The 15,554-nt window shown below is 43.3% G+C and overlaps 1 protein-coding gene across 2 annotated transcripts in view; it reads right to left on the bottom strand.

Moving 5' to 3' along the window:
* Window positions 1–4,738: 4,738 nt before the first annotated feature.
* The window catches only part of RABL6 (RAB, member RAS oncogene family like 6), a 90,403-nt gene continuing 79,587 nt past the window's right edge, over window positions 4,739–15,554 (bottom strand). For both annotated transcript variants that reach the window (XM_043983631.1, XM_043983633.1), the window contains 3 exons: window positions 12,710–12,881; window positions 9,988–10,046; window positions 4,739–6,559 (listed from right to left, as the gene is read on the bottom strand). In XM_043983631.1, the coding sequence (XP_043839566.1) occupies window positions 6,365–6,559; window positions 9,988–10,046; window positions 12,710–12,881 (426 nt within the window). In that variant the 3' untranslated portion in view covers window positions 4,739–6,364. The remainder of the gene's footprint in view (window positions 6,560–9,987; window positions 10,047–12,709; window positions 12,882–15,554) is intronic.

Here is a 15,554-nt window from a genome sequence, read left to right as displayed (position 1 = left end):
CGTCCTGGACATCCTGTCAGATCTTCCTCAAGGCCAATCTTCCCATACCGCGCTGCCACCCCCTTTTGAGACAGAACCTCTGTGAGTTGTTGACTTTGGGCAAATACTATCTTCTTCCTAGATCTTAGTTTCCTCATATGTAAAGAGGAGGTTGGACCAGGTTAGCTGTAACTTTTTTTCCCCCCATCATGGACCCCTTTGATAAGTCGAGTGAAGTCTATGGACCCCCTCTTCAGAATGTTTTTAAATGCAAAGGAATCCCCAAATTAGTGAAAAATAAAGATGTCATTTCCCTGCCTCCCCTTCCAAATTCATGGGTTCCCTGAAATCTGCGCCTAGCTTATGAACCCCTGGAGTACATGGTCTCTTCCAATATTAACATTTTGTGATTCTGGCTGTGACCGTCTCTCCTTATGTTAGGTCAGTTCTCTCTCAGCCTCATGTGCCTCACGATCCCCTTTGCTGGGAATAAGGACCATAGATCTAGATTTGGAAGGGACCTCAATGGCCATCTAGCTCAATCATGTCATTTGGAAACTGGACCAAAGAGGTTGTGACTTGACCAAGGTCACATAGGCAGGGAATGGCATTTGAATCTGGGTCCTTGTACTCCAGAGGTGGTGTTCCTTCCTTTAAGTTCAAGAAGTTTATACCTTTTCTCTGGGGAAGAGAAATCTGGAATAAATGTGTGGGGATTTCTTTTTTTGGAGGTGGTGGGGGGGGGGGAGAGGGCTTGGCCCCGTTGAGCCAAAGTATGTACTGAATGTGAGTCCTGGTTTTTCTGCTGAGGAGGAGGCCATAAGTGGAGAGGAGAGGATCATGTTTCTCTGGTCCAAGGTGGGAGCAGATGGGATAGTGACTTGTGTGGGGGAGAAGCAGTTCAGCAGGGTCTCCTATTATGTTCCTCCCTCTACAGGCCACTATCCATGAAGGCATAGAACTGCCTGGCATTGGCCTTGACTCTTTGCCTTGTTCTCTTCCTCATAAATTTCCCTACACCCCCCCCCCCCCCCCGTTTCCTGCCCAGTTCCCTGATTCTCTGCCTGTCAGCTCTCCCCATGATTCCATCTGATCCAGGCTAGAAGGTGCGAACACCTCACCTATATAAATACCAGAGCAGATGGAGCTACGCTTTAGGAAGTGGCACTAAGGGCTGGGACCAGGGCCATGGCCTGCAGTCTCCTATTGCTCCAGCTGGTCCTATTGTTGTGCCCAACAGCCACCCTGAGTGCCCCTTCCCACAGGGCAGCTGGAAATCAGGTCCATGAGGTGTCCTATGATAACAGATATGTATATCGCTTTTTAAAGTTTGCAAAACACTATATACACATACATGTGCACACATATATACAGTACATAAACATACGTACATACATACATACATAATTTGACCTTCACAACAGCCCTGAGGTAGGTAATACAGAAATGATTGTCCCCATTTCACAAATGAAGAAACTGGCTGAGAGATTATGACTTAAACTTTGTCAAAGGAATTCCAACCAAGGTCTCATCTTCAGGACCAGTATAAGCTCATCTCCCCATCCCCCTTGCCACATCATTTCACACCCTCCCATCCCCCCTTCATGGAGGTTGCATGTCCCTACTACCTCTGAACAGGTATACAGATCATTTTCACCTGGAGACCCCTCCCTTCCTTGCCCTCAGTCATTAAGGCCTTGTAATGTTTTGCTCAACACTTTCTACACAAAAGGCTTCTGATTAAAATCATGTCTGACTCTGTAGAATGGGAAGAACACAGAAGTGGAGTCTTCCATTTACTAGTTGGGTGAGTCTGGATGCATTTTGTCTCCCACTGTTTCGTTGTTTATAAAGTGTTCACAATTACACCTGACATTTCCATAACTCAGAATTTGCAAAGCATTATCCTGTGTGACTTTCACAGCAAACCTATGAAGTGTTGCAGCTATCAGCTCCATTTTACAAATGAGGAAATTGAATCTGGGAGGTTAATTGACTTGCCCAGGGCCACCCAGTAAGTTAATGCCTGAAATAGGATTCAAAACCCAGGATTTCTTGAATCCAAGTCCTGCACCCCATTCCACTTACCATGTCCTCGAAAGGGGGTGAAGTGGAAAGAATGCTGGTCAGGGATTAAGGGGAGCTTGCCCTGCCTTTTAAAACCATGGGCAAGTAAATGAAGATTTCTAGACATCAGTATCCTCATCTTTAAGAACCCTATAATCTACAACTTGCCCCAGACGATCTCCCTTGGACTTCACACAGCACTTCGTTTTGTGTCTCTTTTGCATACTTAGCATGTACTAGAATGTATTTGCATCTTATTCCCCTAGTTTATCACTTAGGGACTATGTCTTTCTTATCTAGACCTCTTATCACTCCCAGTCTCTAGCATAATACTCTGCACATAGTAGGCACTTAAGGCTAATTTAATGATCAAATAACATGTTAAAGGACATATGATGTATAAATGAATTGAGGCACCTCACTTCTGTGACATGACTATAAAGTAATGAGACCGATTTTCTGCAAATCATACACAATGATTTTCAGTCACAATTTATGTTGTTCTAGGGACTCCCTGAGAACAGGGAAACAGCTTCTGCATCACTGTAAACCCATCTCACAGTTCTATTTTGCTTTTTTCCTCAATGAAAAGAAGCCCCTCCCCCCAAATTTACAAATCATCTGGATTAATCCCATTATGCAAAATTACTGGAAGTCTATGAGCCCTAGAAGGGAAGGTGAAAGAGGCCTTGATATCTTCTACTTAGCTTTTGGATGCTAGAAACAGATATGGGAAGCAAGGGGAGATGGCAGACCAGGATGGTATACTTCAAGGGTCATTCAAGACATCCTTGATAAAATCGTGTTGGGAAATCACTTAATCCCCATTTTTGGTGTTTACTGAGAATCTGTAGTAGCCCCTCAGATGGGTAGGTGGATCCTTGTTATAGTGACTGGTGCCCAAAATAGATTAGGGGAAGGGGAAAGAAAACATGTTGCTTAGCAACTATTAGTTTGAAGCTCTCTAAGAGGGTCCAGCAGTTGCCCTGCTCCTTATTCTGTGCCACCCTTTTCGGCTCCCAGAATTCCTTTAGATGTGTGTGTGTGTGTGTGTGTGTGTGTGTGAGAGACAAGATTCTGAGACACATGGCTGATCCCCTTCCCTTACTTCCAATGGGGGAGGTGGGGCTATGGCTCCTACATTGGTAACTGTTCCCATGGCAACATTGTGGGGGTGGTGGTAGATGCCAGGGAACCATCAAGCTTTTGGAACACGGGTGGAAGAGGGGCAAACAGGGGCAGGGCACTTCCTGACCCAATCCCACTGTGCTATCAACCAAGAAAACAGCTCCCTGGAGGAAGGTAGTAGTAGAGGGGATCAAGGTACAAGGAATGGTGGGCAAATGCAGTCTTTTTCTTTTTTTTTTTGTGAGGCAATTGGGGGTTAAGTGACTTGCCCAGGGTCACACAGCTAGTAAGTGTTAAGTGTCTGAGGCTGGATTTGAACTCAGGTACTACTGACTCCAGGGCCTGAGCTCTATCCACTGTGCCACCTAGCTGCCCCTCAAATACAGTCTTAAGATGTTGCAGTGGGAATCCCTCGTGGCCTCCAGCAAAGGACTCATCCCAGCCTTCTTGGGCCTGAGTAGAAACAAGCACTGGGGTCTTGGAGCTTAGTTTAGTTGTAGAATTATACCTCGTGAAAGGAAAGACTAAGACCTATTGTGTAGGAAAACAGAATCATTGGGGAAAATGGGAGGCAAATTAAGATTCTAGAAGGGATCCTATAGCTTATCTCAAGGTGACCTTGGACAAATCACAATTTCTCCGGGCCAAGGTTTCCTATCTTCTATGAGTTGGTTGGATTAATTAGATGCTTTTTGGGGTCCCAGGCCTTAAAATCTATGATTCTTAAGCTTTGGCCCAGTCTGAATTATGTCACCAAGGATTAGGGGGGAAACATCTTGCAACTCCACAATTCAGTGAGAAATGTTTTCAATAGGATACAATAGAACAGTTAGTACCCTTCTATCCTATACATTTCTCTCTCTACTTTAGAGTTGTACTGTGTCTTCACCCCCTCAATTTTGGGGAGTCCTTGTTTCTCAGTGCCTAGCATAGTGCTCTACATACACCATTAACATGAATGGAATATGTTGAAGCTGGAGGATCAAGAGTGGGAGTACTTGTTTCCTGAAACAGTTTACAGGATTGAGCTCAAGGTTATTTGTATTCATACTAAGCAGGACCTAAAAAGGGACTGCTATATAGGGTCCTTTTGCTCCCCTCATGGCCAAGTCTGGGCCTTAGCTACTGCTTGGAGCATTCACACTGATTCTAGTTTTGTAAATTCAGGGACCAAAAACTATTAGTATTTTTGGGGGTTCATGGAAGGAGGATGCTTTAGTTCAGAAGCATTCTGCCTTTGCCTACTAAATGTATGCTCCTAGGGATGGACCTTTCTGACGTACTTTTTTTTTTTTTTGGTGGGGCAATGGGGGTTAAGTGACTTGCCCAGGGTCACACAGCTAGTAAGTGTCAAGTGTCTGAGGTTAGATTTGAACTCAGGTACTCCTGACTCCAGGGCTGGTGCTCTATCCACTGCACCACCTAGCTACCCCTCTTACCTACTTTTAAGAAACAAGAAATAGTAGTGCTCTCAACTGCTTGGATATTCCCTCCCAATGCCACCTTTAGCCTAACTTCATGATCACCCCAAGTGGTAGGTGGGATGTGGAAGAAAACACAGACAGCAGTAAAAGAGCGCTTTATGGTCAGAGTGGAGCATCCAACAGAACATGATGGGAACAAACCTTTAAAAAAACACAAGTATTTTTACACCCCTGCTTCCCTGTGGTATTTCCTCTCTGAGCCCAAATGCTGATAATTCCCTCTTTCTGGCCATAGCTGAGGCTATGATTCTGAGATCAGATTTGGAAAAAGAAACTGCCTTCCAAGAAGTATTGCTATCCAAGACCCCATTCCCTTGTCCAGTACACACAGATCAGCCACTCTGAAGATAATGGAGCCTGGAAGAAAATGGGCAGGGCTAGGCTGGAGAGAAGCAGCTGTGATTCATTATAATTTCCTCTGGCCAAGTAGAACAGATCCTGGTCTTTGGAATAGGAAAGGGTAAATTTGCAATTTTTTGGAGAATGGGGTGCTAGGAGAAACACTGAACCTTGGACTGGGGTTCTAGAACATTGTGGAAGGGTGGAGAACCCCTTACCCTTATCACCAATACTCTGGAATGGGCTGGTTCCTGTACATGTCATGGTATCTAGGAATGTCCTTTTACTCTAAGGTGAGGGAATGCAGAGCACAAGAGGAGACCATGGGTTTAGGTAGAGATAGGGGCCTGTAATATGCCAAAAAATAGGGACAACCAGGAGACAAGAACTATATCTGGAATGCTTCTGGAAGCCTGAAAAACTCAAGTGGTTCCTTGCTTCCACAGCTCCTCTGCTCCAAAATCCCCTACCCCCCTCCTATGTAAACAGGCTGGGATTCCTGCAAGTGCCTCAAAAGGCTTTTGTCACGTCCCTGAGAAGTACTGTAGGGTTACTGGGGCAATAGGGCAAAGGAATCTGGGCCATGAACCTGGCCAAGGTGGATGAATGGTTTATTAATGTAAAAGACACTTGCATTCTACCACCATTCCCCTTTCACCACCTGGACCCATATCTCTCTTGTGCCCTTGCCTGTAGAGCAGATACTATCAGCTCCTAAACACCATGGATTTCTGGAGCTATGGGGGATGGGGGATGGAGAAAGGTACAGCTGGAACACTTAGTAAACTTGTGCTGGGCCTCTGCTGTCCCAGAATGGCAGGTAGCTCAGCAAAATTTCCCTTACCATCTCTGTCTTAGATTTTCTTATACTGACTACTACAGGGTAAAGGTATCTTTCATTAAGGAAAAAAAAAGTTATGAAAAATAGAGCTGAAATTTCTGATTCCTCCCAAGATTAAGAGAACAACTGGTTAGACTGAGAGCTGCTATTTCTTTAGCAGTCAGAATTGGAGTATCCTGTAAATAGCAATGAATGGGAAGGGTGGGCAGGGATGATGGAGAGCTGTGCCCCTCTCCCCCTTGCACTGGGCTTATTGAAGAAAGGGGTGGGTCAGAACTAAGTTTTGTTTTCCCAGCCCCTCACCCAAGCTTTATACCTGAAAGTTTCCCACCTGATTGGGTACTGGTCCTTTCACACTGGAATGTCTTTACCAGGACACACACTGAATTCCCCATCCCCCTACCTTCATGGCCTCTGAGGGGCATTTGGCAGACCCAGCCCAGGTCCCACCTGGCAGCCCCCATCCTGCCAAGGCTCAGAAGCAGAGATGAATGACAGGTCTGTGGGTTCCCATGCACCCCAGGGCCTAGAGCTCCTCATAGTCTCCACCCCCGTGTTGTTTGGGGGCTATGGCCCCACCCCCAAGGAAGGCTTCCAGTTCATCAATCTCCTCAGTCTTGTCCTTGCTCCGCTTCTTCTTCCTCTTCTTTTCATCCTTTCCTTCTTCCTTGTCCTTGGCTTTTTTGTGCTTGCTTTTCTTTTTTGCAGCTTTTTCCTCCTCCTGGAAGGTAAAGACAAATGATATATTAAGAACTTTGATCGTGAGCTGACCCCAGGGATGGGATGGAGAAGCAGTCTGGCAGCCTTCCTGTAAGCCCAGAGAAAATCAAATTGGGTCGATCCTTCTAGAAAGGCTAATAAAGGCATTAAATCTAACCCCCTCCTCCCAATGCAATAAATTGCAGGTCTGCCACATAAGACAAACTATTATTTTGGTGATGCAAAAGCCAATCAACAAGCATGTAAAAGGCACTATTTCTGAGGTACTAAGCTAAGTACTGGGGATACAAAGACAAAAGACAAAAATATGGTCCCTACCCTTCAAGTGACTCACATTCTAATGGGGAAAGCAACAAACAACTGTGTACACAAGATATATATACAGTAGAAATGGAAGTCAGAATACTTCTTGCTCCCCGCTGTTACTTCCAGATTGTCCCTCTACCACCACCACTCATCAACTGCTTCAGTAAAGGGTAATTCAAATATATCACTCAGATTCTTGTAGCCATTATCAATTGCTAGAATATTTTCCTTCCTCAATGAATTCAGAGCCCACTGGCTTCACAGTGTTTATTCCTATGCCAACTCCTGCCCTTATTCTGATGGTCCTTTCAAATACCCAAATAGCTCAGGTCTCCAAGCAACTACATTCCCATAACCTTTATTCCACCTTGGCTACAGATATAGGTGATGACAAGATCAAGAATATGACTGTAAGTGTTCAACTTTTATGTTCATGATTTCCAAAATTATTTTACATAATCAAAACCTTTTATTATTCCATCTTTCCTTTAGACTTACAATCCCTAACCTTGTTCTTCCTCACTGTTAAACCCCAATATCTCCACCTCTTAGTTCTTTCCTAGGCCATGACATATGCACTGGGTTCACTCCCCCTCCCTATTTTTTTTTTTTACGGGGCAATGGGGTCAAGTGACTTGCCCAGGGTCACACAGCTAGTAAGTGTCAAGTGTCTGAGGCCGGATTTGAACTCAGGAACTCCTGAATCCAGGGCTGGTGCTTTATCCACTGCGCCACCTAGCCGCCCCCTCCCCCTCCCTATTTTTGACCCCTATCACTTCCACTCTATACCATTTCTATACTTGAGTCCCTTGCCCACTTTTTTTTTTTTTTGGGTGGGGCAATGAGGGTTAAGTGATTTGCCCAGGGTCACACAGCTAGTGTCTGGGGCTGGATTTGAACTCAGGTCCTCCTGAATCCAGGGTCAGTGTTTTATCCACTGCACCATCTAGCTGCGCCACCCCCCCCCCTTTGTCTTTTCACTGATCATGCCTAATCAAGCCTCAACTTTTGATTACTCCTACCATGGTATCTTTGCTGATTCACATGCAGTTAGACTGGAGCTGGAGAAAATCATGAAACCATGAGTACTAGATCCACTACAAATTTATTAAATATCAACTGGGCCTTCCTAACCAATTTGCTTTCCACTCACTGGCTATTCCAAACCTTTCTATCCCTCTTCAAGCTTCCTATAAAGCACTTCTTCCCCACAATTTTCAGCTAAGAACATTTTCTCATGCTACCCTGAAAAAACTGAGGCCATTTACTGAGAGCTGCCTTTTCTTTCCTCTTCATTCAGATGTCTTCCCCTACTAATTTCTCTTTTACTCTCATCTCTAATGAAGAGGTGGCCCTTTTCCTTGCCAAGGCAAACACCACTCCATGCATTCCATTCCATCTTCTCTGGCAGACTATTCAATTTCTTCCCATCTATGGGCTGTTTCCCTGCTGCTACAAATCCACTCATGTCTCCCCCATCCTTAAAAAGATCTCACTTAATCCATGTATCCCTACTAGTTACTGACTTGTATCTCACCTCCCTTTTGTGGCTAAAATCCTTGAGAAAGCTGTCTTTACTCAGTGACTCCTCCTCCCACAAAATCTAAATCCTCAGTAATCAGGTTTCCAATCTCATTGCTTAAGTGAAAGTTCTCTCTAACGTTACCAGTTGCTACTTGATCTCTCAAATGCCAAATCTGACAGCTTTTTCTCAATCTTCATCCTTTATGAATGATTTTTCTTGAAGCCTTTGGCACTGTTGATCACCCTCTTCTAGATAGGTTTTTGTGACATTATTCCCCCCGGCTCTTGTTCTGCCCCTTTGACTAATTTTCTCTCTGTTACACCCACTAACAATGTTTCCTAAGGTGTTGTCCTGAATCCTCTGCTCCCTTGATGATCTCATAAGCTCCAATTTCAATTAAGACAATTCCCAGATCTATACATTTACCCTGAACTCTGTCCCGAGCTTCAACTCAAAGAGGATGTACCACCGGCACCTCAAACTCAATGGAAAAAGGCCTCTTGCAGGTGGTATCTGATTTAAGTCTTAAAGGAAGCCTTAGAAACTAAGGATGCAGAGGTAAGGAGGGAAAGCATTCCAAGCATGGGGTAGAGCTGGGGAAAAGGCCTGGAGTCAGGAGATGGAGTGTAGAATGTAAGGAAAAACAAGGAGGCCAGTGTTACTTAATCATAGAGTATATGGAGGGAAAAACAGTGTAAGACGACTAGAAAGGCAGAAGCCAGGGTGTGAAGAGCTTTCTGTGCTAAACAGAGGATTTTTTATATTGGATCATATAACAGAGAGCCACTGAGGGTGTGTGTGTGTGTGTGTGTGTGTGTGTGTGAGAGAGAGACACAGAGACAGAGACAGAGACATGGTCAGAGCTGGCATTACTGAGGTTGGCTGGAAGTGAAGAGACACCTGAAGTAGGGAGATGAATGAAAGGCTATTCAAAGAGAACAGGTGTGAGAAGATGGAGGCCTGCACCAGAGTGGCCATGGGAGAGTGGAGAGGAGATATGGTGTAAGGTGAACAGGATGTAACTTGATAAAAGACTGGATACATGGGGAAAGTGTCAGGAGCAGAGGATCACAGCTATTTTACTTCTAAATCTTTTTGCAGCTCTGAGAAGGACATGAAAAGACTTGGGAAATCTAGCTAGCTCTTGCTTGGGGAAGGAGGCATAGGAGAAAGACACTGCATAGGGAGTGAAGGCAATTTCCTGGATGAGCCTGGATGCTCCATGTGGGGAGGTGCTTGCCCATGACTGGTGTAATTCAACTCTTTCCCACATGGGGATAGCATCATTCTGAAGTCAACTTTAGAAATAGCAAAGCCAAATCTTGCTGGGAACTTGTAGGTTTGGAAAAACAGGATCTTCTCTGTCATTTTTAGGTGTAATACTTCAAATCAGGACAAGAAGGCCAAGACCATAATCATTTAATTGGTGTAAAGGATAGAACAGGACTCAATATGCTTGGTTCCTAGGATAATATTAAGTTCACTGGAGACCCCTTTTCTCAAAGGCCCAAAAGGATTGAACAAATGCTTCTTCCCAATTCCAGTCATTGGAATAGTATTTCCTCCCAACCCTCGTTGGTCCACAATAGAGTGGGTACCTCTTTGATTTTCTTCTTCTTTTTCTTCTTCTCCTTAGAGGGGAGTTTACTTTCCTTATCTGCAAAAAAAATAGGAAATGTTTGTCAGGCTAGAACTTTTAATACTAGGGAAAGTTGCGAACTGTGTCAGGTAGATTCCATCTTCTGCTAACATTGGCTCTGGAGCCGATTTCCTCACCTTTTAGGGAGAGTTTCCCAGATTATTAGCCCTAGAGGTACAAGGGGAGAGGTCTTAAGTTTTTCAATAGGTAAAATGAAGGGGCTAAAAACTCTGTTTTTGAGGTACCTTCAAGCTCAACAGTCCATGTTTCTTAGATACCTCAGAGGATACTATCTACATGAAGGTCTGTATCTGCTGCAAGGAAACCTAGGTGAGGTCATCAGGCTGCCCAGAAGTACTCTTAGGTGTCTTCCATAAACTTCACACCTTGTCCTAGACCTTCAACTCTGTGGGTTAGTCAGTAGTATCTGTGTCTGGAGATCAGGATTATGTTGGAGACAATGACCATAAAAAATGAATGTGATTCTTGTTTTGGAGAAATATGCAATTCAATTCAATTCAATTCAGACTACACATTTCCAGATCATGTTCATATCTCTGCCTCAGTGATGTTCTGCTGTACAGAATGCCTTCCTTCAGGGATCATCAGCTCAGGACCTTTACCTTCCACACAGTCTTCTCTGATTCTTCTAGCTTCTGGTGATCTATCAACTCTCAAATACAGTTTACAGTCCCTGAGATACCAGCACCCAGCTTATGAATGCTGTACTCATCTGGCTGCAGCTATTTCTTCCCTTCCTCCTCTTGGGAATTCACAATGATTGTTGCATAAGCCTCCACTCCTGTTGCAGGTTTAGGGAAATCCATGTTCCCATTATCATGCAGGAGAAGAAAGTGTGGGGAGGGGAGGAAAGATAATCAAGCCATTATCTAGCTAAAGTATTAACTACAATTCAGTTACATTATGGATTAAATTGGCAAAGATTGGCTTAGAAACTCAATCGTTATTTACTTACAAATATTTGTATGGAATAATACAGAATTTTAAATAGTTGACTTATGGTGCTTTTGGCATGTTGGGAAGCCCTAATCTTATTCAATCATTCATTACTTTATAGTATTTTCTACTAAATTTCTAAATGTTTTGCTTCCCTAATCAGTATGGTGTAGCAGAAAGAGTGCCAGATCTGGAGTTAGAAGACATGGATTTGAACACCTTTGCCAATGACTCTTGTGTGACTACTGGCCCACTTATCTCACCCCTTTGAGCCAGTTTCCCCATTGGTAAAATGACAGCATTGGACTAGATGACTGCTAAGGCCCTTTTTCCAGCTCTAAATACAGGATCCAATGATCCTTAAAGGTAGAAACTATTGAGACTGTCTCCTCATCAATTTTGTGCAAAGCTATGTATGCAAACAATAACATTTTGTTGGTTGATTTATTCTCAGTATCCAGCCTCATAATGCCTTACCTCATAGGGAAAATCTGTGGCAAGAAAAGGCTCAATAACTTCCTCCAGGTCCCTCAGAAAGTGAGCCCTGGTGCCCGAGGTCTGTCTCAAGCCAGCTCGGCATTTCTATTCTGGACATGATGCCAAAGGATGACATGAAGGACCTATTAGTGATGAAGTACATCTAAAGGAGAAGGAACTTCCACCTGATGCCAACACTGATCTTGTCACTGTACTCTATAACACTCACTGAACTTTTGACAAGTAGTTGGTTCAGATGTTGAATCTACAATAGTTGGTCTTGGTCTGGTGTACTGACCCAGATGCCTTTAAAAAACCCAACACATTAATATAGCAAGTATCAGGCTTAATAAAAATATATATAACCCACAGCCAGTTAGTAATCAGCCTACCACACTTCAGGCTGAATAAATATCCAATAAAATGGCTTTCAGAAATTTTTTGTTAATTTTTTTAACATTAAAAAAATACAACAAAAAACCCCCCACACAGTAGCCTAGAATGACTTGAATGGTCAACTGTACTGGGCTGTTAAGCCCAGTGCTTCTTGGTTATATTGTAATGTCTATGTTTTCTTTTTCTTCAAGTAAAGAATGTGGTCAGTGCAAATGTAAAACCAGCAATATGGGGATTAGTGGCTACCACAGTGATAAACCCTAAATGACAGAAATAAGACAAAGCAGAAAAAAGAATTTCCAGTTGTGCTATTTAGATGGTCATATGGATAGCTGGCCTTTTCAGAAATCAAGCTGCTAGAGGTGTTCATTCCTGTCACCTGCTCAGATGCTCCCATAGAGAATTAAGCTTCCTTAGGTTATGGAAGGGGACCATGTTCTCAGACTTGGCTGCTGGGAAGCAACAAGAGTGTTTCTACAGATGCTGCAGGTTCAGGTCCTGTTATACTATCTCTTAGGTCCTGTACTTTCTTCTTTTCTAATTCTTCTGCTTTTCCAAAAAAACCTAGAATACTAAATAAATAATGTGTAATAAAACTTCCACTGTCTTAGAAAAGTATCATAAAGTCACACAACTTTCAAAATAGTATATGCTGCAATGGTGACTAATTCCTGAAATTTTCTAGGAAGTTAAAGTGAAAAGAATGGTACCCCAACATCACAGCCATAACTTAGATTTAGATAAGTACGAGGTTTTCTGATCCACTACTTAATGTTTCTGAAACGGTGCCTTGTGGTGCAGCCTGGCTTTGGTGAGAAATGACTTGATAACATGTATGCTAAGCACTTTACCTTCGTCACTGCTTTCTTTAGTCCCAGTCTCTTCCAGGCCCAAACCAAAGAGGTCAGAGTCATTTTTCATTTTAAAGGAGTGAATTGTAGGCTTAATGGGCTGGGGGAGCTTTGCAGTGGGCATGTCTTCATCTGTAACATCTGAGAGGTCCTCTCTCACTGGAAACTCTTCCTGATGAGAGAGAGTGTTATAAGAAGGATCAGTCATAACTCAAAATCCTAGTTTTCTTCAATAAAAATTGTATATTATCTTATTTGATTCTTACAATAATCCCATGAGAAAAGTACTACAGATGTTCCTTCCCCTATTTTACAGATAAAGACAATGAACTTGGAGAAGGTGAGACATACTCATAGTCACAAAGATAGTGTTAAGAGGCAGGATTCAAACCCAGAATTCTTGACTTTAGGTTTAGCATTCTTTCCATTATATTATTCTTTTTCTACAAGAGTGTATGGAATCATAAGATATGAAAGACAGGACTTATGTTGGAGTGTTCAATTTGGAGCCAGAAGATTTTGATTCAAATCCTGGTTCTGTAACTTACTTAGGTGATCATGGGCATGTTACTTAACCCCCTTTGAACTATTTCCTCATCTATCAAACCAAGGGCTTGGAGTAGAGAACTTATTTATCTATGATCCCAGTTCTTCACAAGTCCAACAATTCTTATAGTCCTCAGTATGCATTCAGGGTGGTATCTTCATGGCTGTGCCAAGAGTAACAAAGTTCTTGTTACTCAGTTATTCCCTGAATTTTCCTTCAGTTATTTATTGTACTTGTTACTCAGTTGTTCCCTGAATTGAGAGTCAAATGGAAAGAGCACGGGGTATAGAGTAAGCAGAGCTGGACTTGAATCACTCCAGGGGAGATGTAGACCATTTTGCTTTAAGGCCAGACTTCCTCATCTGTATAATGGGGATTATAATCCTTGTACTACTTACACCAGAGGTTTGTTGTGTAAAGGTACATTGTAGGGGCGGCTAGGTGGCGCAGTGGATAAAGCACCGGCCCTGGATTCAGGAGTACCTCTGTTCAAATCTGGCCTCAGACACTTGACACTTACTAGCTGTCTGGGCAAGTCACTTAACCCCCATTGCCCTGCCAAAAAAAAAAAAGTACATTATAAACTCTAAACTGTTTTATGGGAATGATTGAAGTCTGATTTCAATGTTTCTAAATTCAATTTTAATTCTTTCCCTCCCTCTTCCCCCATCTATTGGGAAGGCAAGAAAAACAAAATGTAAAAATGTACAGACATCCAAAACAAATACCCACATTAGTCATGCCAAAAAGGGAAAAAGAAAAGAAAATATGCTTTGATCTGCTGAGTCTATTTGCCTTCTGTTTGGAGGTGAAAAGAATGTTTCATCATGAGTCCTTTGGAACTGCAGATCTCACCTTCTCTGGACAGTGAGACATTTGTTTTTAAAAAAATATGATCTTTGGGTAGTTTTTTTGGGCAGGGCAATGAGCGTTAAGTGACTTGCCCAGGGTCACACAGCTAGTGTCAAGTGTCTGATGCTGGATTTGAACTCAGGTCCTCCTGAATCCAAGGCCAGTGCTTTATCCACTGTGCCATCTATCTGACCCCTGGGTATAGATTTTTAGAGGCAGATCTTGCATAATTAGGAGCTGGGTGTGACTTGTCAATAGGCTTGGACTCTTCCTATACAAAATGGGTAAGGACTGAGAAAGAGAAAGGAAGAAAGAACTGGTGAATGTCTCTGTAGCTTCCTGATCCTGTATTAGCTTCCCCACAGTTATAGGGTGTATGAGGGAAGGAAGAAAGGGCCTTGGTGCTTGTCATGTTATCAACCTGGATTTTCTTCTCTGTTACAGAACAGCCTAGGGCCAGGCATATCCCAGCAGAATTCCTTTCCCTTTCTGAGCTGTAGACTGGAGAGACATGACTCTGAAAGTTTCTCCTTGATTTCTGCCTGGAGGGCCCACTGCTGCAGTGCAGTGCTCCTATTGCTTTATAACCCTCTCCTTCCTTCTGTTAATAGAAATGCCCAGGATTCCCATTGGAGAGCTGGGAGTGGCAGTCCCTTGAGTGTGATCCAAGATAGTACATGGCCAAGGTCAGAACCTGTCTCAGGCTGTGATACTCCCTCTGGGGCCCATGGATATAGTGACTCATTCCCACTGCTCACTCTCCTAGGAGACTTCTGGGGCAAAGTGGGGGGAGGGGAAGAGAAGATAAAACAAATGGAGTAGAGTGAGAATATTTAATTTACATTTGCTGTTGGACATCTTTTTAGCCTGAAGATGCCTTATGGCAGAGACAACTCAGCAGACTTTTCTCAATAGGACAAATGCCCCAGACTTACTCCATAACAAGCATAATGTCCTGGCAGGTTGGAATTGAAGTGAAAAGTCAGTTCCAGTTCACACAGTCTGCTGAACAGTAAATGCTTTGAATCACCTCAGGAAGATAAAATATTGAAAGTACACCTTGCTGCCCAGAAAAAATGACTTGCCCAAGGTCACACAGCTAGTGAGTAATAAGCAAGCTATTGTCTGGGAATGTCTCCCCATGGGTGGGCTTCATGGCTTGCCATCAGAGGTGATCTGTCTCTACCAAAGGATGGGGGAACACTGGTCACTCAGTCATTTTAAGTGTGGGAGAATATTTTGGGCTAAACTGTGGGAAAGGAGTTGAAAGTCTTGGTAGGGCAAGGAGAGGAGGGAGGAAAGGTAATTCCCTTGTGTCTTGGGAAGCAGGGAGATGTTGGCATCTCTTCTACTTTCATGTATCTAGAACAAGGAACCAGAGATAATACCACCCGTCTGCCAGTGTTCCCCAAGCTGACTCCACCTCGTGAGAAAGCAGATCCCCTC

Source organism: Dromiciops gliroides, chromosome 2, assembly GCF_019393635.1.
Source record: "Dromiciops gliroides isolate mDroGli1 chromosome 2, mDroGli1.pri, whole genome shotgun sequence".
NCBI classification, from domain to species: domain Eukaryota; kingdom Metazoa; phylum Chordata; class Mammalia; order Microbiotheria; family Microbiotheriidae; genus Dromiciops; species Dromiciops gliroides.
Note: the sequence above shows the minus strand (reverse complement) of the source record. Positions and strands in the feature narration are given on the sequence as shown.